Genomic DNA, 25,896 nt, shown 5'->3' with positions numbered 1-25,896 from the left:
TTCATTTATCCATCTTCGGAGATCGTCCCTAGCCAAGGGTGACCGCCGTAACGGTGTTTCTCTTTCCATCTTCGTGTCTACCCAATGAAAAAATTGAAATATAGAAGCAAAAATTCATCCAAAATTTGTAATTGATTTATATTGTCAAAGTTACCAGAAAATACGTCCAAATATTCATTGTGCATTCCTACCCCCCCCCCCCCTCCCATTCGGGATGCATTTCCTGCACGACATCTACACCCATACCATTACGAGTAACCTATATCTACTCCCGAAAACTTTGGTCCGAGAAAATGACCGCTTCTCAATTTCTTGTTTGTCGATTGTTAACATGTCTAAGCATAATGTGGTTTTCACGAATCAAGAAGGGGGGGTGGGGGGGGGGGGGGGTTGTGTCTTAATCACGTGACTTTTGACAAGTGAAGCCAACAATGCATTCTGGGTAAGACGCCGTCAACTTCCTTTTTTTACGCCGGGATATTATCGCCACATCGACTGCACGTCAAGCTGCTGGAAAGATGGGAATGCGAAGACAGAGAAGCACCAAGAACCCACCGGTTTTCAGCCATGAATTCTTTATTCAAAATCATGCAGACATTGTGTCATGCGTGGCAATGGTTTTCGTCATTGGACTGATGTTCCAGGTATCAATGTCTGTGACAGTGTCAGTGTGTCTGCGTTATACTTGTACCATATGTTGGCAATAGCCGAGTTCCGCTAAGGTGCATGTGGATAAAGTAGCATTAAAATGTCCAGATATGGAAAAATATCAACACTGCAGCAGACGTCCTATTTGTGATTATATGTAATTAAATGAGAAAGTAGATAATTTATCATAAATATATGACGTGGCACAGATTTTAAACGAGAATGTGTACATCTAGACTACCAGAATTCTCGAAGTCATCTCGGAACAATTTAGCTAATTAACATACTTCAGACTTAATGATAAGTCTCTTTAAAAGGCTTTCCACAAATCTTATAAATTGCAAATATAATGTATGTTTTCAGTTGTGAAAATGAATTGATTCCACTGACCCAAAATTAAATGCCATCTTGGTGTTGCATAATTGTTTGTCAGTTTGATAATATCCGACAGCCGGTTTGGTGGTGAAATATTTGTATACATAGGTCTCTGGCTTAACATTGCCTAAAAAGAATATGATTTTTAAAAATATATATATATGAATAATTAAACTGCCAACATTATTGTGTCTTCGTTTCCTCTCAATATAGTTGAAAAATGAAGATATTAAAATATCTTAAATGTGTCTTTGTTTGATTGCAATCAATACCAGATTTAAGCTGAACTTATTAAACAAGAATTGACCACTTGTAATGATGAGGATGTGGGCCCGAGTTTCTATTGATTTTTCACAGTTAATCAAATGTAAAAGTAAATTCATTTTGTACAGGAATGTGTATCTGATTTTAATGGCACTTGTGTGAATGCTACATCACTCAAAACACCTAGTTCTTATTGATATACAAGGTGGAGGCCTCTTGTAGGGAAATTCTAAATTTAGAGGATGCCCCACTTTGTTGACCACTTGTATAATGAGGACCTTGGCCTGAGCTTCTATTGATTTTTCATGGTTATATTTAAAAGGTCAAGTTACTAAAGAGGAATAAGGAGGACCGCTGTTGAACCTTTCTATTAGTTGGATTACATCGTAATTACAGAGCTAAATTTAGATGTTTAAATCGTGAAATAATTGACTTTTATTACTGTTATCAGTTTTTGCTCCAAGTTTATACATTGGTAATGTTATACAAGAATGAAATTTATTTTTCAGGCAACAGCTCCAGTGGCATCTCTCTTTGTAACGCTACAGCACAATGTCACTAAAGTCAACAATGGTAAGTAACTCTAATTCTTATCCATCTATCGCTGTGTGTATCGTAGATTGTGGCTAATGTGATCAAGGAAGAGGTAATTAACTACTGCAGTTGTACATGTATCACAGCAATAACTGGAAAGAAAAATGTTTGAAGTGAATTTATGTTGCTTGATACTTGCTCCAATTTCTTTCCAATAATATAACAATATGAATTTGAGATGCTGGTCTAATTTTCCTTGAATTCCCATGACTTGTTTTTATGATGCATTGGTTGATATATTTTTATTGTTGACCAGACACGGGGGATGAAGTGACAAACTACATGGTGGGGTTGACAGACCTCTTCTGTGTCTTCTTCTATCTCCTCATCTGCATCGTCGTCCATGCGGTCATCCAGGAGTACATTCTGGACGTAAGTTACTGGTCAAGAACAAAATCAACTAGATCCACATTGACATGTTAAGACACTGGTCAAGAACAAAATCACTTAGGTCCACATTGACATGTTAGTCACTGGTCAAGAACGAAATGGCTTAGATTCACATTGAACATTTTGAGACACTGATCAAGAACGAAATCTCCAAGATCCACCTATTACATGTTAAGGAACTGGTGATGAACGAAATTTCTTAGATCCAAGTTGACATGTTAAGTCACTGGTCAAGAACGAAATCGTTTTGATCTGCATTGAACACATTAAGACACTGGTCAAGAACGAAATCATTTTGATCCGCATTGAACACATTAAGACACTGGTCAAGAACAAAATCATTTTGATCCGCATTGAACACATTAAGACACTGGTCAAGAACAAAATCATTTTGATCCGCATTGAACACATTAAGACACTGGTCAAGAACAAAATCATTTTGATCCGCATTGAACACATTAAGACACTGGTCAAGAACAAAATCGCTTAGATACACGTTGACATGTGAAGTCACTGGTCAAGAACAAATCGCTTTAATAGATCCACATTGACATGTTAAGTCACTGGTCAAGAACAAATCGCTTTAATAGATCCACATTGACATGTTAAGACACTGGTCAAGAACAAAATCGCTTAGATACACATTGACATGTTAAGTCACTGGTCAAGAATAAAATCACTTAGATCCAAATTTAACATGTTAAAAGACGGGTACCTCCATTAATAGCTTATTATCATCTCACTGAGATGATCATTTGACAATGAATTTATACCATGAACGTATTCATTTAAAAATATTTTGATATCAACTTTAAAATATGCAGACTTCATACACTGTAATAATGCATTTTGTATTGTGAAATTATTTAGTAGAAATTTTGTATGTTTCACATACACAGAAATAGAGTTGATCAAATTAATGCTATTATCTTTTTCTTTTTTTTCCCCAGAAACTTAACAGGAAGATGCATTTATCTAAAGTTAAGCACAGCAAGTTTAACGAGTCTGGACAGTTATTAGCATTCTACGGTATTTCTGCAGTGTGGGGAGCAGACATTATTATCAAGGTAAGATTTCAGCATGTGGAGGAGAATGTCCAGAATTGGTGATATAAGTACTAGTCATTTTTTAGGTAATGTCCCTCAGTTTTATAGGACACTATTATCAGAAAAGACTTATTATGTACTGTGTTGGTTTCATAATAAAAAGATATTGTTAAAAGGACTGGTTCACGATTTTTGATAAAACTATATTTGATGGTAAACATTAAAAATATAACTCATTTAATATTGACAGCCAAAATTTTGACCTTCTGAATGCAAGAATTAAAGCAATATTTTAGCCTTAAATCTGTGTTATGTAAACAAAGACTCGAGTCTTTTTATGTATACAAACAAACATGTGAAATATTGATTTTGTAATATAAAGCATCTTTATTTTGCATAGTCACAAATTTTAACTTTTAGATGACACATTTACCCCAAAACTGCTACGAAATTTGAAAGATATAATAAACTTAGATCGATATCCATTTCTTTTGACAATTTCATAAACAATAACATACCGCAATCTTTGTTTACAAAACAAATAATAAACTCTCTAAAATGAGCTTCTTTGATAATGTATAACCTTAATTTTTATGTGAACTCTTTTAAACACATTAGACAGTAGATTTTTATCATTAAAAGTGAAAAAGAAAATTTTGGGGGAAATCGTGAATCAGTCCCTTTAAATGAAAAAAAGGCAGATGAAGTGAAAAATATTTTATATTTAAGAGGGTAAACAAACTCTTCTCACTCATCCAATTAATACTTGTTGATCTCTTACAGGAAAGTTTTGTGAATATCAACCAGCTTTGGGAAGACTATCCTCACAGTGAGCTCTCGTAAGTCTCGTAAACATTTGTATAGTCAGCTCTCGTAAATCTCTGATACGTTTGTATAGTCAGCTCTCATAAGTCTCTGATATGTTTGTATAGTCAGCTCTTGTTAGTCTCGGATGCGTTTGTTTAGTCAGCTCTTGTCAGTCTCGGATACGTATGTATAGTCAGCTTTTGTAACTCTCGGATACGATGTACAGTCAGCTCTCGTAAGTCTCGGACACATTTGTATAGTCAGCCCTCGTAAGTCTTTGATACGCTTGTATAGTCAGATTTCGTAAGTCTCAGATTCATTTGTTTAGTCTGCTCTCGTAAGTCTCTGATATGTTTGTATAGTCAGATCTCGTAAGTCTCAGACACATTTGTATAGTCAGCCCTCGTAAGTCTTTGATACGCTTGTATAGTCAGATTTCGTAAGTCTCAGATTCATTTGTTTAGTCTGCTCTCGTAAGTCTCTGATATGTTTGTATAGTCAGATCTCGTAAGTTTCGGATTCATTTGTTTAGTCTGCTCTCGTTAGTTTCTGAGATGTTTGTACAGTCAGCTCTCGTAAGTCTCAGATACGTTTGTACAGTCAGCTCTCGTAAGTCTCTTGATACGTTTGTACAGTCAGCTCTCGTAAGTCTCTTGATACGTTTGTACAGTCAGCTCTCGTAAATCTCGGATACATTTGTACAGTCAGCTCTCATAAGTTTCTGAGACGTTTGTACAATCAGCTCTCGTAAGTCTCGGATACGTTTGTACAGTCAGCTCTCGTAAGTCTCAGATACGTTTGTACAGTCAGCTCTCGTAAGTCTCGGATACATTTGTACAGTCAGCTCTCGTAAGTTTCTGAGATGTTTGTACAGTCAGCTCTCGTAAGTCTCGGATACATTTGTACAGTCAGCTCTTGTAAGTTTCTGAGACGTTTGTACAGTCAGCTCTCGTAAGTCCCGGATACGTTTCTATAGTCGGCTGTCATACATGTACGTTTGTACATGGATATTTTTCTGTTTTCAACACTGAATTTGAAATGTCTCAAATCGAACATAAGAACAAGAAACATTGTGCTGAAACAGATTTATACTTGTGATCATGTGATGAATTTAAAACTTTGAATGAATTAAAACTGAAAGATGTCAATGTTTTCTTGTCTTAACAGGTTTATTTTGAAGTTTTTCTTCATGCAAATTTTAATTTTTTCTTGTCGAACAGGTTTATTGTGAAGTTTTTCTTCATCATGCAAATTTCCTACTGGATTCACTGTTTTCCGGAACTTTATTTTCAAAAAGTCAAGAAGGTAAGTTTAGTTGGTTTGGTTTTTTGTTGGTTTTTTAAGTGCTTGTAAATGGAAATAGATATAACATTTTAATGAAAGCTGGAACAAAATATTGGCATTAACAGATTTATTGTCTAGATATAACATTGGGGATAATATACACTGCAATTGAAGAACTTCACTCAGAATGGTGAAATCTTTGGAATGATATGCAGGAAATGCTTAAATAGTCTAATTTCGGATAACATATTTCTTATTTATCATACAGATCTGTTTTTAAATTTCTTGTCAGGAGATAGTAATTTTTATTTTTACAGGATGAAATGTCATCGAGAATTCAGTATGCAGTTTTGTACCTTGTGTTCATTTCAGGAGCTTTCTTTTTAAAGTAAGTAGCAGTGTTAAACACTCTGCCAGCACCAGGTCTGTAAGTAGCAGTGTTAAACACTCTGCCAGCACCAGGTCTGTAAGTAGCAGTGTTAAACACTCTGCCAGCAGCAGGTCTGTAAGTAGCAGTGTTAAACACTCTGCCAGCACCAGGTCTGTAAGTAGCAGTGTTAAACATTCTGCCAGCACCGGGTCTGGCATGATACAGCAGGTTTAGTCTAGGAATGCAGGTCTTCATGCAGATGCCTCCATATAATGTGAATCATGATATTTGATTTTTGAAAAAATCCCATTCATTTTTACAACAACATTAAGTGTACTTTAGAAATAGAAAAACATGTGATATAGCAAAAGATAAAGGTTGATAAAGACACTGAGCCTAAGAAACATGTAAACATATTATGTGCTTGTTCCCCTTTGTTCACATGGTTCTTTTCATATGATTTCCCTCACTAGTAAATTGTTACTTGATTATTTTATAACTGTACTATACAAATGAGATGTTTCTCAAGGTTTCAATAGATTAAACTAAACTAATCTTGTTCAGTTTATTACACGACGCTACAGACTTGGTTTGTGCTTGTCATCATTGCACATTACAGCGAATTACAAAAGACCGGTTGAGTTTTCAATTGCCTGCTGGATTGATCAATAGACTTTACAATTTGGTCAGCCAAGAATCACATTTGGTCTGAATTTAGGTCACAAAGTTACTCAAGCGTAGATTGCTTTTACAGGTAAATCTGAGTTGATTTCAGTGTCTTTTGCAGCTATTTCCCTAGGAATTTTTTTCCAAAGTGAACATCAATTAAATCAAATTGAATATATTTCTCTCTCAGATACACATTTGAATACTTTAACATGTTTAATTAAAGGTGCACTCTCTCTCTCTCTCTCTCTCTCTCTCTCTCTCTCTCTCTCTCTCTCTCTCATTTGAAACATTATTTCAAGTGTTTTTAAATCAATAAATTTGGAACAAAATCAAATTTGATTATATTTTTCTTTCAAAAATACTTTTGATTACTTTAAGTAAAGAAAAGGGTGTATTCTCTCTCTCTATCTCTCTCTCTCTCTCTCAAATACAATTTTTTATTGATTAAATTGAACTTTAATAAACTCTTATCAATTTCACTTTTTAAAAAAATTCATTAGACATCTCACAAAGTGTCCACATGTACATGAACCATTTATCTGTTTGTCAATCTATATTTGAGGTCATTCCATTCATATCACACAAAGAAAACTTCCAGAAAACTCTTCTATTGTTACTGTTTCTGACCAATAGAATTATTGTTATTATACCTACCTACCTACCTATCCTCTTCGTGCCCGGTGGCACATAAGGCTGATACCAGATCCCTCCATTTGTTTCTATCCATAGCCATCTTTTCTACTTCCTTCCAGGTTTTTCCCATCTTCTTTATATCACTTTCTATAGTCCTTCTCCATGTCTCTCTAGGTCTTCCTCTGCTTCTCTTTCCTTCTGCTGGAGTCCATTTAAGTGCTGTAATGCATCCCTGACGTACTCCACTTGTTATGTTAAACCAGTTTGTCAGTGTGTTGTTATGTATGACACTGCATGAAAAGTTGTTGTAAAAACTTTTGATGATGTTAATGAATTTTTCTGGGCATCCATATGTTTTGAGTATCTTCCAAAGGCCAAAAGCCTTTTCAAAGTCAATGAAATTTTGTTATTATAGCTAACCATTTAAGTTCAGAGTTCTATTCTATTTATAGTTTTTAGGGTTGGTTAGTGCACATCTACCTTTGGGAATTTTACAACACCTATTCAGCTTATAACCATGAAAAAAATAAGATGGAGAGATATTTTAACAAAGAAATTATTAACTTATACAATTAGAGAAATTCTTTTTCCTGAAATAATCAGTAAAACTGAAGTGTTAAATTATCTTATTTATGGGGTTGTCACTCACACTGAGAAAAAAAAGTTGTCAATTCTTTGTCATACCTGAGTAACTTTGTGACCTAAATTCAGACCAAATGTGATACTTTGCTGACCAAATTGTAAAGTCTGTTGATCAATCCAGCAGGCAATTGAAAACTCAACCGGTCTTTTGTAATTCGCTGTAAATAACTGAAAGAAATACAATTGGCTTTTTGTAGATTTTTTTCACATGTAAATCTGATTTTAGTTGATAGATATTTGATTCACACATCCTTTGATAGTACTTATATTATCCCAGTCCTGGCCAGCAGGAATTTTGTCTATTTTATGAATTGATTATCTCAGTACTGTGCCTTATTGACACTATTCTTTTCTTTCAACACACAGTTTCAACAGAGTAGCCTTGTGCATGATTGTCCTTCACTACACAGTAGAATTCGTCTTCCATCTCGCTCGACTTTTGTACTTTGCTGAAAAGACCGACTTAGCTAACCACGGGTATGTATTCCATTGAAGAAAACAAGTGAAGACTTACATGAATATTAAAGCCATACTTTTGTTGCAATTTAGATTTTGGTTTTATTTTTCTCCATTGACCGTAACTGTGAAATTTAAACTGCAGAGAAAGAACATTTAGCCTTGACATGCGATTATATAGAATGGGGGGGGGGGGGGGGGGGGGGGGGTTGCATTCAAGTCCAGTGAAAATTGTTTGAACTTGGAAATAACCAGGGGTTTTATAAAATCAGTACTTTTCTAACAGTATTTCCAAGCATTATAGCAAACTTGTATGCCACTAATTGAAGTTGCCATTTGTTTACAGATTCCTGGTGTTCAATGCTCTCTTTGTTCTTGTCAGACTAGGAACTATAACTCTGTCTGTCTTAACTTTCTGGTAAGTACAAAATGTTATTCAAAATACTTCATATTGAACTTGAGTATTAAGCAGGAAATATGATGCTATATTATAATTAGATTATGTCTAATGTTTATTCTGTTTATTATACAGAGAAACAATTGTGATAGCTATTTTTGTGTGCTAACAAGGGTTGCAAGTTTTGTATCCATACTGGTTATTAAAGATGTTTGTTGCTATAGGTATGGTTTAGAACAGACCAATCAACCCAGCATTGATGTATCTACAGGAAATTACAACACACAGATGATCAGGTAATAGACAAAGTACTGAAGTCATGAAATTATACAACACACATGATAGGTAATATACAAAGTACTGAAGACATGAAAATATACAACACACAGCTGATCAGGTAATAGACAAAGTACTGAAGTCATGAAATTATACAACACACATGATAGGTAATATACAAAGTACTGAAGACATGAAAATATACAACACACAGATGATCAGGTAATAGACAAAGTACTGAAGACATGCAATTATACAACACACAGATGATCAGATATTAATATCGATATACAAAATACTTCATCCAATAACACATTGAATGAGCATTCCCAACATAGGTTGTATTTAGTGTCACTGTGGAAATTTAATGTCACAATTAGACAATCTGTTCCTTATTTAATTTATATAAAGTTTGATGACTTGATTCTTGATATGAATAACCTTAATTTTATTTGAAAATCATTTATAGAAAATACATGCAACCTGAAAATGACATTTCAGAAGGTTGGTAGTCAGTGATGGAATATTTATTTTTTGTAGGATAAATTGTCTGGCTGCTGTCTGTCTACTGCAGGCCTGGATGATGTGGAATTTTATCAACTTTCATCTCCGTCGGATGAGAGAACGTGGAGCAGCTTCCAGAAAGCTCAGGTCTCCAAAGAAAACCCGATCTAAAGGTAAGTTACTGAGTGTGCTCAAATTGTCCACACTGTACAGAGTGTGCTCAAATTGTCCACACTGCACAGTGTGCTCAAATTGTCCACACTGTACAGAGTGTGCTCAAATTGTCCATACTGTTCAAGTTTACAGGGTGTGCTCAAATTGTCCATAGGTTTATAACCGGGTTTGCTCACTGTGAAAGATTTTAAAATTAGAAATAGAAGTTTTGTTTTTGTTTTGGTCATGAAAGCGGTCTCATAATGTACAATGTTCAAGAGAGCAGAAGGTTTAATTTTAAGTACTTTCATGTATTTTCCAATCAACATTTAACAAGAAAAGAGGGGGGGGGGGGATCTAGTTTTGAATTTGAAGGTGGCTCACTACATCTTTAAGGTAGTACTCTACATTGTCATAATGGCTGACTTCCTATAAAAACATGGATGAAAAAATCGATATCAGCAATATTTGACTTTCTCTTTTCCATTTAAATGCCTAGCCGAGTAGCTCAGTAGGTTAGAATACCGACTGCTGAACTGTAGGTCGCAGGTTCGAGTCCAGCAGGGGTTTTAAATTTTTTTCAGGTTACCTTCTATTAAAACTGTATTTTTTGACAAAATTAAGTAAATTTGAAAATTTTCAACTTCAAAATATTGTTGTACATATCCTCCACTTTTCATGTACATCAAATTTCTCTGGTGTAGCATACCTCCTTAAAGAGTTTCTAAAATCAGCACGAAATAATTTGATAATGAAAGATACATGTATGATGATATATGATAAGTACATTAGTCAGAAAGGCATGAAATATGCAATTTTGAATAAAACACAATTTTCAAAACTTTGTTTCAATACATATTTAGGAGAAAAAAAGACTCTGGCAGATTTGAATTCAGGATCTGCAGGTCACTAACCCAATACCCACTGAGCTTGATGGACATAAAATTTGATGGATACAAATAATTTCGCAAAACATTTAAATCACCATCTTGTGACATAGCATCATTACGTATAAATCTTGGTGTAATGAGCTACCTTGATGAAGGAATTTTAACTATCTCTCCTCTTTCTCTCCTTCCTATTAAACTGTTGATGTTCTGTAGCTTCAGATGAGGATATTAGTTCCCTTCCAGAGGCCGACCAGAATACTGCCACGGAGAACGGAATCCGGGCCAGGAAGGGCAAGAAGAACTAACATCACAGTCTCCATACGGACAAGTACTAAGCAAACTACAGACTGCATCTTTGCATTATCAAAATGGATAATCATCATCGACATTATCAATATGGAATTTTAAGAAAAAGGATCTGAATTTATTATTTTGATTTCAAATTTGTTAGATTTTTGCACAGCAGAGAAAAGCAAGTTGTTTTGTAGTGTTAAGGATTTTATGTAATAAAGTTATCATTGCTTGCACAGCTCATGACTTACCTGTCAGACTTGGCTGTTTGGCTGGTTATTATTTACAATATATACAGCTTCCTTTGCCAAACATGATAATTGATTTTTATATTTTTTTTGTTAGAACTTTATGTATTAAATAGTGGTTGTTTTTATGGTTCAAGTTTGGGAAATATCTAATTCGTAATTGTATAATTTTCATATTATTACATGGTATTGAGAATGTTTCACAATTTTTGATATTTCATGTTATTCTGTACCACCAATGTTGATTTCATATAGTGTTACTTACTGCAAGATTAATTCATTATCTCGGCCCAAATGCACACGAATAAAATTTATTTTGGGTGCAATTTAACAAATAAAAGAGTTGATGGTGAAATAAGTTAAGTCTTTGTGCAGCTTGATCCAGCTGAGATTTAAATCATGTTCTGTAAACAGAACAAGACAATGTAGAATATTCAGGTATATTTTAGCTCACATACAGTTGTATTGTAAAGAACTGATGGTCAGTATTGAGGTGTTGCCACACTGCTATAGTCTACCCTCTGAGAGGGAGAGTGTCTGGAAGTTCTGGTTTTATTCTGACTGCTGTACGGGTAGACGTGGGTAATTCTTTTTTAATACATGTTAAATACATGTTCCATGATACTTGGTTTGGAGCAGTTACTGTAAATGCTCAAGAGGTCAGGGTTTGCATGTATAATTAAAGTTCTTAATATCCAGGTATTTGGACTGACATTTCTCTTTTGAAAGTGTTTTATGTAGCAAACACCTTACAGCAGGTTAAAATTTGTATGAACATGAAACTATTAGATATGTATTTCTTTTTGTGTACATTGGTTACAGAAGAGATGTTTTCTGTTCTTTACTAATTCATTGGACTGTTTCATGGGTTTTTCATGCTGGCCTATGATAAATGAGTTAGCAAAATATTTTCAAGTGTTGTTGGTAAGCTCAGAAAGTATGCGATCACATGAGGATCTGTGAACGTTTCAAAATCATTAAAGTTTACCATGGGCCTAATATGACATTAGGATTAACATCTCGATAGGCTTCTCATTAGGCTTAACATCTCAATAGAGTTTTACCACAGGCTTAACATCTCGATAGAGGTTTGCCATAGGCTTAACATCTCGATAGAATTTACCATAGGCCCAATAGAGTTCATCATAGGCTTAACATTTCAATAGTCTAAATGTGATGGGTAAACATCTCATTAGAGTTTACCATAGGTCTAACATCTCAATAGAGTTTACCATATGCCTATTGTCTCAATAGAGTTCATCATAGGCTAAGCATCTCAATAGAGTCTAAATGTGATATGTAAACATCTCATTAGAGTTTACCATAGGCTTAACATCTCAATAGAGATTACCATAGGCCTAACATCTTATTAGATTTACCATAGGCTTAACATCTCAATAGAGATTACCATAGGCCTAACATCTTATTAGATTTACCATAGGCTTAACATCTCAATAGAGATTACCATAGGCCTAACATCTTATTAGATTTACCATAGGCTCAATAGAGTTTACCATAGGCTTAACATCTTATTAGATTTACCATAGGCTCAACATCTTATTAGATTTACCATAGGCTCAACATCTTATTAGATTTACCATAGGCTCAACATCTCAATAGAGTTTACCATAGGCTTAACATCTCAATAGAGTTTATCACAGGCTGAATGTCTGAATAGTTTATTTTACATTGGCTTAACATCAATAGTTTGTCATGCTTACAGTGTAATGTCAACAAATATATGTGTAAATATAGTAAAGTCATTTTGATCTTCATGAATATTCCAATTGTGTATAACAGCATTCATTCTGTGTGTCACAGTTCATTTGTAAAGTACTGCATCAGTACAGTCAGAGTTTAGATACTTTATGTAAAACAAAAAAGTCGGGACTGACAGCAGTTACCCGTGTACACAGTGTTTTAGTAGAATTTTATGTATACTCTTTGTACATTTGTAAGTGTTGTGGATCTGTTCTGTGTAATCAAGGAGGAGGGTGTGTGAATGTGTGTCCATGGAGAAAGTGAAAGTACAAATGTTAATTACCTAGTCATGTCACGTCAGATTATATTGCAATTGTATTTATCATATTGTCAAGCCATTTTTTGTGTGTTTATTCATAATTTTATGACATTTTGGAAATCATTATTTGATAATTTGGGAAGAAATAATTACATAGATATGCAGAACCATTGAATAACATTGCCATGCATTAAATGATAACAATCTTTTCTTCCCTCGTATCGGGAGTTTTTGCTTAAAAAAGATAACAACTCACGTTTAACATGTCAACCATGTGCTTTAATATAAAAAAGTATTGCATTTTGTATATTTATGACAATTTATTAGAAATGTGAGTGTCACATAATTCTTCTTACAAGTGTACTAGAATGGTCTGGGTTAAGTGTGCTGTCAAAATTGTATTATCTAGAAAGAATACTGCAATATGAATAAATTTTCAAAAGTTAAATGTGCAGGATGAGTGTTTTTTCTACAGGCAAAGTATGATATCAAAAGCAGGGTTTTTAGGTCACAGTTGGTTAATAATTGCTCTAGATTGACCTGCCATTGGATAATATCATATTCATGCATGTGATGATTCCACGCAGAAGTACTCTGAAGTTGAAATAAAAAATATGCTGGAGTTCCTCATTGACATTATCTTCATAGTCTTTGGTGATCAAGTCTTTTCACAGTCTAGTGGAATCCCAATGGGCATGAATTGTGCTCCTTTGTTACTTATGCCTGAATTTTGCTCCTTTGTTACTTATGCCTGCGACCCCTCCTGGGGCATAGGCCGCTGACGAGAGATCTCCAGGTGTCTCTATCCTGGGCCTTCTGTTCAATCTGTCTCCACGTGTATCCCGTTTTCTTGGTGTCGGAATCGAGATCTTTGCGCCACGCGTTTCTCGGCCTGCCTCTGTTTCTCTTTCCTTTGGGATTCCAGGTCGGCGCTTGTCTTGTGATGTTTGACGCTGGCTTACAGAGTGTGACCAATCCACCTCGAACAAGTTTGTTAGATGAGTTTCAACAGTCTCGTTTAAAGTCAGTATTTCGTAAATTCTATGGTAATTGTGATATAGTTTGCCAATACAACCTATCACTGGGTCAAAGTTGTCTAACGTGTCTCATACCGATTGTTAGGCCGTTCTTGACACACTAATTTTTACTATGGATTACTCCGTTTACCTGATCAAGACGGGGCTCACGGTGGGTGTGACCGGTGAACAAGGGGAGTTTACTCATCCTAGGTACCTGATCTCACCTCTAGCAATCCATGTTTGCCCAACTCTTTATTTTGTATTCCTTATATAGGAGTTATGAGATTGATCACTGTTTCACGTATCTTCATGATTAACATTTAGTGTACAGACATGGAGAAACTTAAATCTAGAGAGGAAGAAAACATCTTGATATATCCCGACTTCTTGTCAAAATATGTATATACAAGGAAAATAAATATCCATAATTTATTGCCTTTTCTTTATACCTACACTGTCTAAAGAAAGTATGGGTATGTTGTTGTTACTCTGGTAAGTCCGCATTGACAAATCACCCGGTTCCCAGAAATCATACGCGATACGTTTTACACATTTTTCAAATCATCTTTTTGGGAAGATGATTGGTGGTGTTCTGTATAGATGTGCAATTTAAGGTTTCATTAGGGAAACGCAAACAAAAAATTAAATGGGGAAACAGTAATAAACAATATTCAAATAGGAAAACAGAAACAGTTTAATGGGGGCTATATACGTACTGCACATCCGTATGTTGTGTTTAAAAAATGTATACCCCCACGCAGACAGAACACTGCTCAGTGCAGACAAGTGAAAGTAAGTAAGTAAATTTTATTTAAAGTCGGCACTGTATACAATAGTAACAAATAACATGAGTTCTACAGAGCTCTTAACCGACTATCACAGACAAAATAAAATATCACAAGGTAAGCATACAAAAACAAAAACACCTATATTATTCTCTTTAGAGAAGTCGAGAGGCATATCCTTCATGAAGGCTATGCCTCTCGACTTCCCTAAAAAGATTCATTTTTATTTCATCGTCTTTTAACCTTTTTTGTTTGTATACTTTGTAACTTATTTACTGTAAACTGCTATATATTATTTATTTTATTATCATATTTTTCCTTATTTTACATTTAACAGTGATAGTGCTTCTTAACAATTCTTAAAACTTTTGTTTGATTTGTATTTAATTCTTAACTCCTGAAACTGCATGTCTAGCTATACAGTATGCGTGTAAATATGTAAAAACAAATGATATATTCCAATAAAGCTTGAACAATGATAGAACAAAGATATGACAATAAACTATACATCTTAAAAATTGTGTGTTTCTTTGTGAGGAGATGGGCTAGAACTGCCAGGGGTAGCTCGTACTAAGCAAGGTTCCACTAAGCAATCGCCCCTCGAAAACAAAACTCGTCACCACGTGACTCATAACTCCAAAACTACTGGACAATTTATTTCCGAATCTATATAAGACAATTATTTTCCGCTAATCTCCGTATCGCGGAAAATGTAAATTGTGTATGATTCCATGTCACGGATCGCTAATTAGAAGATTTGCTGAGAGTTCCCAGAATATTCTTGAGATATATATCACTCTGAAGTTCTAGTTTAATTGAAATTTTTAAAACCTCTTAGACAGTGAGTCTGATTTCTGAACCACACGTATATGAAATATGCACAGGCACTCGACGTTTTAAATATCTATAATAATAAAATTGTCTTCCTGTAAACATCACGAATATTATGTTTACAGGAAGACAATTTTATTATTATAGATATGATGATAGCAGGGCCGTAAATTAACCTTCAATTTGGAGGAGGCAGGAAATTAGGCGGGGGTCTGGGGGCCGCCCAGGCCCCCAGACGCTGAGCACATTTTGTGCACACTGAACACGTTTCGTGCAAAATCCTTGATTCTAGGGCCTTCTAAGATGTTACTTGACTAACTCATTCTAAAAGAAAGATTTGGAATGCTTTTTAAGGGAGGTATCATGTTCTTAGTTATTGGAAACACCATAAATTCTAATGAACTTTAAATTTTAATTTTTTTTTTGGCTCAAAAGTTGGAGGAGGCAGCTGCCTCCTCCGCCTCCATGTAATTTACGGCCCTGGATAGATTGGATCATAAATTTTTATATAACTTGGATATTGTCAAGCAAATCCCACAGTCAATGCAGTCTGCATGTCACTTATATCATTTTTATGATAACATTAATCAATCGAATGTGTCATTCTCGTGGGACTTCACTAATGTATATTGCTATACAGAGCGCCAAATCAACATAAACTCAAATAATTGAAGATATTTTAAATCATTTGAAGACATCAACAATTTATTTGATGCGTGCAACAATTCAATTCAATATATTTTCAAATAATTAATGTAACAGGGTTTCTCCCAACAAGAATGACTGACGAAACGCCTGTAGGGTTCAGGTCTCAATATATTTATTCGGACACAGTGATTGGAATTGACAATATATCTCTAAAGATAGCCCCTTCTATGGGAAGAAGCTTCCCTCAGAAAATTTACAGCTCGAACAATATATCAGGATTCAAGGATTGACTCAGAAATCAAGGATTTTGCAGTCTGCTGTCAGTATTAAACTCTTTCTAAAAATCGCGTCTATTCAAATGTCTACCTAGTTTCTGAATAATATTAATACTGCTCAAAACTGGCGGTAAAATTATAGAACCGAGAAAACCTACCAAATGCATCTTGACAATCACTGACCAATAAAAACCCTTCATATAAAATGACCACACCCAGATCCATGACCAAGGCCCCCAGGGTATATAAATTGTAAGTGTATATACCTTTGTGTAGTGATGTAAATAAAAGGGTGGATCTAAGATTTAAAAAAACCCATTTATTTGTCAGTAATGGATTGTCAAAACTTGGTACTATTACATTAATGATGTATTCAAATCTAAATTACTGCGCGCATTAATTGAATTATTTATAGCATCAATTGTTCTGATGAATTGATGTGCGCAACAACTGCGACTGTTCACGCAATCTGATTAAAACCAGATCATGAGATCCGCTCACTTAGATCGCTACACTAGGTAGCGATCTAAGTGAGCGGATCTCAGGATCTGGGTTTAATCAGATTGACTGTTCACGTGACCGATCATAAGACTATATGCCTAGAAGTATTCTGGAGTCCAGTTGAGCACATATAGATCTATAGCTGAATATACTAATTTAGTTTAATTATGTGCTGACTCAAATGCGGTTTCAATAATTATTAATAGAGGGGTGTAATGAATACCGAAGGTATAAATATTCCAGAGGGTGAGGGTCCGGAATCCTTCCCCCTTCCCCAAAGAATGAAGCAAAATCATGCGTTTTGACACGACTCTCACAAAATAATCCTCTTTTATTCTCATGATATCAGAATGAAAAAGTCCGGAAGAACATACCAATATTCACGTCCAAGGACAGTACAAAAAAATCTGTCTAACAGGCCATTGTTGGTTACGACGGCGTATTCGTGCCAACTTAACCTACCAGAAAAAATAAAAATAAATTGTCCCAAAGATGCTCAAGAAGTTAAAAATGTTCAATTGTTAACGCACGATGACGGACGACAACCAATTGCAATATGTCACCCGAGACCTAAAAATCGTAGAAACGACTTTCTAAATCGTACAAACGACTTTTAAAATCGTTTCTACGATTTTCTAAATCGAAGAAACGACTTTCTAAATCTTTAAATCGATTTATTTTTTCTGCTAGGTTAAATTGGCACGAATACGCCGTCGTAGTTTGTCATATCGTTGTGAATTCTGGAGAATTTCTGATTAAAGGACCAAAGCGTGTTCTGATGAAGATTGACTGTACTATATATATAGTGCTCTACCGATCCAGATAAAACGTTAACCCATTATTCAGAGCAGGAAGGCCATATGTCTAACATTACCACAGTACGATAATATAAAAGCATATTAAACTATATAATATGACAACTAAAAGGTACCCCCTCCCCCCCCCCCCCCCCCCCCATTTTATATTTGTGTAGCTCGAATTATTCAAAGCATTCCGTTTTTTACTATGTTTACCGTATTAGGTTTTAACATTTAGTAACTTTTAACTGGTTCCCAGAGCCACTGCAACCAACCAACCAGTTTAGAAGTTAAAAAAAAAGGAACGAAGACAACATAGAAACATGGCCTTGCGCCTTTATGGACTTCAGTCGTTTACTCGTAATTTTCGTTTAATTGGGTAAGGTTATAATATTGTTTGACATAAAACAGACGTTTTACTGGAATAAACCAAATTGTTAGACCTCCGAAAAGGTGTCGCAACCTTAATTCAAAACCTAATAGTTCAAGGTGATTGCAATGCCCCGACAAAAAGTCCTGCGAAAAACTGCCAGGGAACCATAGTCATAATGCAACAAAATGTTCACTGCTTATGGGAAATATTACGCCAAATGCTTAACTTCTGGAGAAAGTGGGACCATTGAAAGAGATGCGCATGAAAAGTAGCCCGCATTTCCTCGCAATTTTTTTGCACCTTATTTCTGTCCATGAAATTAATGGAAGCACCGAGAACACACCATAAATACCAAAAACACCCCCAAAGCGCTGAAAACACCAATATATCATTGAAAAACATCTACAAGGTGTTTGATAATACTTATATACACATTCCCAAAGTTTTCTTCATATTGAATTCAAAATTGAATGATTTATGGCTTATTTTTATTAGCACTGATCTAGACTCTTCACAATAATATTGCAAGTTCATCGGACGTATCATATTTAATCTTATTGGTCATATTGTAGTATATTTTACTCAACTTCGAGAAGTTCTGGTTGCAATGTGAGTAAATTTTATGAAGTGATACATGGCATAATTGCCCACTTGGCCAAGGATGCCATCGAGAAATTCCTTCTGAAAAACTAGACATAAAACTTAGGCATGAATCATTCAATTTTCTATCAATATGAATGGAACTTTGGTAAGATGTGTAAATGAGTATGATCTAACACCCTGTAGATGTATTTTAATGATACATTCATTTGGTGTTTTTGGTACTTACCTGGTGTTTTTTAAAGTTCTATGGAACCCATCATTTTCACGTTTGTGTGATTCTACGATTTTGTTTTATTTTTTTCCAGATGTCGTATGATGAGTGACGAGCTCGGGGGTGGAGCAGGTAAAGGAGGTGGAGGAGGGGGTTCAATCAGGTACTAAGCATTATAACAGGAGCATTTAAAGCTATTTGATCTGATGTTAATGTATTAATTTTGTACATAATTACTTTAAAGCATATTAATTAGTTTATTAAATTATTAACTTTCCCTTAAATACATGCTTGAAAATATTTGCATATAATAGAAGGAAGTGAGAAGATTATTTAAAAAGTAACTATAGTGGGGAAGCATAAATTTTATTATACAGTGTCTGTAAGGCATCTGTATGTAGCCCCACGCATGTCAGGGGAATCCCAACATAATGTACAAATAACTCAAACGCAACTCACTAACTTTATTGAAGACTGAAAGAGCCTAAAACAAATTACAAAAAGGTATTTCATATTTTTGTGTACTTAAAACTTATGGCAAGGTACTGTTGTAACAAAGTACACAGCTTTACACAGATAAGACCACTGATGATCTGAAAGCAAGAACTGAACATGTGACAGTCACTTGAAATGGCCGAGTGACGGTTGTTTGTAAACACAGATTTAAAATCAAATAATTCTGGTTAAAACGGGTGAAATAATGTACAAGATGTTGTACAGCCCCATAAATTATAAAATATGTACATGCGATGATTTAACAGGGTTTTTACAAGGTGGGGAAAAAATGTCAAAATTCATATCATACACTGTACGTCTTTAATCTGTACCAAATTTTAAACAAATAAAGTCAACAAAGAAAAAAGTTTTTAAACTTACAAGTACATTCGAAAGTGAATCCTGATTTATATGATAAAGAATTTTTTTCTGAATTTTGAATTGCTAAGATTTTTTTAGTTGAAATTATGAACTCCGTACTAGGCAGATTCATTCATGATAGTTCACTTAACTCCTCATTTTTTCTTAGGTACAGTACTTAAAACTCCCCAAAATGCCCTGTTTACAATATTTTGTTTATACCGTAGAACTAAAATAAGGAAAAAAATAAAGCATTTTTTTTGACAATTTGATACAGTACAAATATATAATTATTAAGTACTGATTATCAGTAATCTTTCTTGAATGCAGAGAAGCTGGAGGAACATTTGGTAAAATCGAGGCTGCCAGAGAAGAGGAATTTATCAGGAGACTGGTAAGACCTGCACTTATTTACGTAGACATTATTCTTAATTTCAGAAAGAGGTTGTGGAATAAATCGTGTACTCTTCAGTGAGAAAATTCTCCTAAGTGATATTTAACCCATTGGAAACAAAAAAGCAGTAGATCGCTCAATTTTGTTCGAATGGATTTTAAACTGTATGGATACAGGGTTTGACTTTTACTTTTTTGAGCACTAGACCAGTTGAGTTACTTCAAATGATTTTTACTAGACTTGACCTTATATCCACTAACCCTGACCAATTTTCCAGAAAAAACTGATAGTGCTGTTAGTTTACATAACTCAAATGACAAACGTTATCGTAAGTTTGAACTAAAATGTATTCGATTGTCTCATTGATGCTTTTATTTTAAAACACATTTCCTGTTTCTTTAAATTCTACCTGGCACGGAAATTCTTCAGTCCATTTAGAATAAAACAACCTCGACAGTTTATTTTTATTTTTATTTCTTAAGGCTGCTTTGTTTCTTCCTTACGTTTTCTTGTTTCTCTTGGGACATCTTTCTGTGAGGACGAGAACTTCAAGTTATATTTGAAAAGACATTCCCACACATATGTGAAGACAGAAAAATGGCTGTTTACGACATAATTTAATAAAATTTGATAAAAAATTTCTTACATTTAATTCAAATAAACTGTTTTTTAAATAAAATGAGTTCACTTTATATCTATTTATCCGAAACAAAACTTTACACACAATCACATTTTTATTTAGCAACGAATAAATGTCATAAAACATCACTTTTGACTGTGACTTATTTATTACAACTAACAACAATATATTATATCATCACACGGTTTAAAATTGTTCGCTAAGTTTTTACAGTTATTTTCATATCTTAGGGTTTAAGATAAAGTTTCTTGTTTATTTATTCAACATGATCAGTTGGACTTGTGAGTTGACATTTTACCCGACCAGACCTATCATTTAGTAGACTCGGTCGGTCAGACGCACCTTGGTGTCAAACTCTGAAGTACTTCTATTTAGCAAATAGTGCTTTTGGAGTTAATGTACGACTTGATGTATTCATGGATTAACACTACTATTTGACACAATTATAATAGACAGATAAAGCATTTCATGCACAAAGTGTAGATTGTTAAAGCTCTCTTGTATCATTCAATGTCAAAGATGCTCAAATATGAATTTCACTTATACAGTATAACCAGAAAAAGTATTTTTTCTAATCATTTTGGAGGAGTGAAAATGTTTTGCTCTATGATCATTAGATACAATTATTTTTCCTGTAATATCCTGATATATGTTTGGTTGTAAATTAGCAAAAGCAGCAGCTCCAAGAGTTGAAACGCCATGTTAATGTGGAGATTGATATCCTTGAAAAGGAAGTCCGAAGTCATCAGGTCAGAGGTCATCGTGCCATGTAACCGTGGTGACATGTTTATCACTGACTTAGCACACTGTTGTTATGTGCCTATCTGCATGAAGCATCCCTCATTGATTTTAAGCTTGATGTTGTAAACTTTTGAGTTTCATTTTAAATTCATCAAATTTACTTACAGCTACAGGTGAAACTCTTAAAAAGTGGGGCTCGCTCGGAAGGTATGGGGGTGGGTGGTGGGGGTCTACTTTGGATAGGCACAAACAACAAATTAGTACCTACTGCATTGAAGGTCCACCATTGTTTGCTTGGTGGGTCTGTATGTGTAATCTCTTGCCTTCCTGCTTTCTAAAGTACTACAGGCATATAACAGAAAGCAATTTATATTATTATAGGCCATTTGCAGAAGACAGTGACATCATAGTATACATTTGATATAAACATCTTGCATTTGACAAGCCATATCTGTAGCTGGTGCTTTTTCAGCTATACAAACCCAAGATTGCAGTTTGGTATTATGGTTGGCAGGCAGCTATAAGTTTGAGTATGAAAGCTGTATACTTCAGCAGTATCTATACTGCTTGCTGTTGCCATTTTTCATGTAGAAAGGCTGGTTCTGCACTTGCCAGATTTTGGATGTTCAGCAGACTTTGGGTGTAATCCCTTAATGTCTGTCTGAGTCTTGCAGTATTTATGGCTCCTTTCCTTTCTTCCCACTAGAATTCTCAACAGCTGAAGGCTTTGAAAGATCACCTCGATGTGGAAGTGGATCATCATGAAAAGATAATTAAGGAACACCAGGTTAGTCTGTTGCTGAGGAGGGGGCAAGGTGGTAGGTAGGGAGCAGGTGGAAGTAAGTTCCTAGTGAATCTTTTACCGAAGGGGAGGGGGTAGGGGTTAGCTCTAACGGTAAAATCTTATGTTACAGACATTCAAACAATTTCACTCAGTAGGCAAATTACATCAGGTAAGGAAGAGGTGAATTCCATCAAAGCAGTGATCACCATTATCAAGTTTACGTTGTAGCGGAGGGTGTTGCACCAGTATTTATAGTTCTAGAGGATAAGAACATCGGAAGATATTGGGTAACACTGTTTGTTTACACAGGGGAAGATATTGTGTAACACTGTGTACACAGGGGAAGATATTGGGTGATACTGTTTGTTTACATGGGGGAAGATATTGTGTAACACTGTGTACACAGGGAAAGATATTGGGTGATACTGTTTGTTTAAACAGGGGGAAGATATTGTGTAACACTGTTTACACAGGGGAAGATATTGGGTGACACTGTTTGTTTACACAGGGGAAGGGTGGCATTGTTTTGTTTACATGGGAAGATAATGGGTGGTACTGTTTGTTTACATGGAAAGATATTGGGTGTTGCTGTTTGTTTATATTCCAGTTAATAAACCCATCAAACTTTGACAATCCTTTGATCATAGTCATCTCTGTATGGTACAGAATTTGTTTTAAGATGAAATGGTAGGAAGATGCAGTGTACAAGCATATATGTATGGCTTCGCTCCTCAGATAGTGATTTATTTTGAAGTTGTGAGCAATTAGGAAAATTGGTGTAGATCAGAAATCCCTTTAGACTAACAGCACATCTTGATTTCCCCTTCATCCTTACAATTTTGCTTGTATATTTGTGTGTAACTGATTTCACGTTTGGATTCAGTATAGTGGTACATTGTCCTGTTTTGTGTAAGCCTCTGTCACTCTATAAAATGACTCATGTTATGTAATTCTTTGTGTTTCGGAAGTCTCCACTTTGATCCAGATTTAAGACGACTAGAACATACATCAGATTTGTGACTAGAAGAACATACATGTGATTCCTAACACTGTCTGCTTTGCTGTAGTATTGAACAATAATCTGTTTTAATCTTTATGTGTGCATGTTCTTAATGTTGTGGATGTAGATATGTCTGCATGTAATTAGCTTAGTCACCTAACACATTGTAAATATACAGATCATGAAAAATTATTGGAAGGGATATGTTTCGTAGGAAATGATTTTTTTTCTTCTTCGAATTATTCCTTTTGAAGCTTTTTAAAATACAATGTATACCAGGTGTGTTCCAGGTTCTACCATATGTAACCAGAGTAACTTTATATGTCACTAATGGTTAAAAATGGCGACAGTGTGTTCATTGGTATTAGTTAGCCACAAATGTTTTTTTGTTCCACTTTTCTGCAATTTTACACTGCTTTATAGCGAGAAAAACTCTGCTTTTCTCTGACCAAAAAAACCCCCTCTGCTTTTCCACAATTAATTTTTTTTTCGTAATTGATTTTAATGTACCTCTTCTGTTAGCCAGTTAAAACCTGTTGCCCTGTGATATAGATGTAAATGCCCTAATTAAATGTGCAAATGCACCTAAAAACAAGCAGAGATAAACCGTTCATCATGACAAATGACAGAGAAACGGCTACAAACCTTGAATGTTTATGTAATGAAATAAAAGAAATATTCATTGATGGTACATTCAGATGTTGTATAAAACATAGGTTTCTGTGTGTCTAGATAATGTCATTCTCTTTTTACATTTTCTACTACACTGTACTAACAGTTTTATTGTTAACTATCACATTTATACCATTTCTGTCATTATTAATTATATATTTACCATGGGAAGGTAAGAGACAAAAATTGTCTCCCTTTTAATTGGAATAATTGCTTTGACTAAAATAATGTTTATTTTTAATTCAGAGCTCCAAAAGAACAAATTATGATAAATTATAAACAAATGAGAAAAAGAAATGTCAAAAGGATAGATGTGAATATCATCAATAAAATAAAAAAAATGTATGTTCATACAAATCTAGAGGGAAAGGGTCTACAAGCTAAAATGTTTTAATATAAGTTAGAATGGTTGAGGCATCTATAAAACATGATCAATTGTAAAATATATTTATACAGTAAATCTAATGAAATCAATAAAACAGGTATAATTTCAGGAATAAGCATACAAATAACATAAAAATAAAAGTTAAAATTTTAAAGTTAGGATGATATTGGTTGAAATAAAACAAGATTCTCTTTCTTTTTTGAATTTGTCACATTTGATGAGAAAGTGTTCCTCATTTTTTCCTAATCATTTGCAGGTTCTTTCATATATTGGAATGTTATGATAATGATATATGAAGTGTTGCGCTGCAGATTCCATTCAATTGATATTTATAAAATGATTTAAACACGAGTTCAGGGCTCCCAACATCTGCGGTAATACCGATATCATTAGCATATATCTGTCATTGTTCATTAGTACAAATGAACAGACAAACAAACATGTTTTAAACAAATTTGGTAGAGGTAGTAATTACACTTAAGATAGACAAATATAAGGATGGAACTGGGGAGGGGGGATGTAGTGTCATTCATGACATGACCTTGTCAGATAGTCTGATGAATTATGGGTTGTTAGTGTTTGAATCCTACAGTCTTGTGCAAACACAATAAATGACAAATATTAGTAACTTAGCAACTCTTTTTTTTGTGTGTTTATAGGCTGCCATTCAGAGACACAAGAAGAAAATAGCTGAGCTGGAAGGAAAGTCAGACTCGGACTGATGGCCACAAAGAACTGATTGTTAAATATCTGTAAAAATAGAAACAGGAGAAGGAAAATAGTACAGTGATGTATAGTGCTAAATGATGTGTAAATGGTTTTGAGAAAACACTGGTGTTATCATTAAAATTGTGATAATTAGGTACAATGTTCGCTTATCATTTCTTGTTTCCATGGAGTATTCTGTCAGTATAGGAGTAAAAGTTAGACAAACTGGATGTGCTATGAAGCAACTTTTTGCAACACGACACATGTTGTGTAGGCCAAATAAGTTTGTTGCAAGGGATTTCAATCAATTCACTCTCAACTGTTATTATTAGGAAGTAAATTGTATTTACACAGATGCTTGAATCGACTCCAGTCTACAACATCACATTGTACAGTGACGTTACATTGAGTGCAGATATTGAATTTACACAACTTGATCTAGCACAAGGGCATACATAATGGAATTTTTTTGTTGATTCTTGCATTATTCAAGGTGGAATGATGTATGTAGATTTCAATGTCCATTCACAGTCCTGTTCAATCCTTATTTTGAATAAATGACACTGCATGGCCTGTGCATTTTGTTAAGCACATGAAATTTCCCGATTGATTATATTCACCCGATGGTGTTAGACATGAAATCTACGATTATTCACTTACCCGATGAACTGATGGTTTGCGCAGCAATTACAATATGTGCAGGTAGAAAATTATGTT

General features: G+C 34.6%; 2 protein-coding genes across 3 annotated transcripts; both read left to right on the top strand.

Moving 5' to 3' along the window:
- Positions 1–433: 433 nt before the first annotated feature.
- LOC125645777 (translocating chain-associated membrane protein 1-like 1) lies at positions 434–10,928 on the top strand. Its single transcript, XM_048871596.2, has 12 exons — positions 434–644; positions 1,797–1,860; positions 2,138–2,253; positions 3,222–3,338; positions 4,101–4,156; positions 5,345–5,429; positions 5,726–5,796; positions 8,089–8,199; positions 8,525–8,596; positions 8,800–8,871; positions 9,392–9,528; positions 10,612–10,928. Exons 1-12 carry the CDS (start codon positions 519–521, stop codon positions 10,701–10,703), a joined length of 1,119 nt encoding a protein of 372 aa, XP_048727553.1. The 5' UTR covers positions 434–518; the 3' UTR covers positions 10,704–10,928.
- Positions 10,929–18,018: 7,090 nt separating this feature from the next.
- On the top strand, positions 18,019–25,333 carry LOC125647526 (ATPase inhibitor A, mitochondrial-like). Of its 2 annotated transcripts, none has more exons than XM_048874228.2 (5): positions 18,019–18,192; positions 19,095–19,163; positions 20,186–20,249; positions 22,337–22,417; positions 25,131–25,333. In XM_048874228.2, exons 1-5 carry the CDS (start codon positions 18,137–18,139, stop codon positions 25,191–25,193), a joined length of 333 nt encoding a protein of 110 aa, XP_048730185.1. In that variant the 5' UTR covers positions 18,019–18,136; the 3' UTR covers positions 25,194–25,333. The 2 variants fall into 2 exon arrangements, with proteins under 2 accessions (XP_048730185.1, XP_048730186.1); XM_048874229.2 differs by lacking the exon at positions 22,337–22,417 and adding an exon at positions 21,558–21,638.
- The last annotated feature ends 563 nt before the right edge of the window (positions 25,334–25,896 follow it).

This window comes from Ostrea edulis, chromosome 6 (genome assembly GCF_947568905.1).
Source record: "Ostrea edulis chromosome 6, xbOstEdul1.1, whole genome shotgun sequence".
NCBI lineage: Eukaryota > Metazoa > Mollusca > Bivalvia > Ostreida > Ostreidae > Ostrea > Ostrea edulis.
The sequence above is the reverse complement of the archived record's forward strand: the minus strand, read 5'-3'. Positions and strand labels throughout refer to the sequence as shown.

Coding starts and splice junctions, on each gene's coding strand:
- LOC125645777 (XM_048871596.2), top strand. CDS start 519: ATGGGAATGCGAAGACAGAGAAGCACCAAGAACCCACCGGTTTTCAGC. Junction 4,157..5,344: donor TATCCTCACAGTGAGCTCTC/GTAAGTCTCGTA, acceptor CTTGTCGAACAG/GTTTATTGTGAAGTTTTTCT. Junction 8,597..8,799: donor CTGTCTGTCTTAACTTTCTG/GTAAGTACAAAA, acceptor TTGTTGCTATAG/GTATGGTTTAGAACAGACCA.
- LOC125647526 (XM_048874228.2), top strand. CDS start 18,137: ATGGCCTTGCGCCTTTATGGACTTCAGTCGTTTACTCGTAATTTTCGT. Junction 19,164..20,185: donor GGAGGAGGGGGTTCAATCAG/GTACTAAGCATT, acceptor TCTTGAATGCAG/AGAAGCTGGAGGAACATTTG. Junction 20,250..22,336: donor AGGAATTTATCAGGAGACTG/GTAAGACCTGCA, acceptor TCTTCCCACTAG/AATTCTCAACAGCTGAAGGC.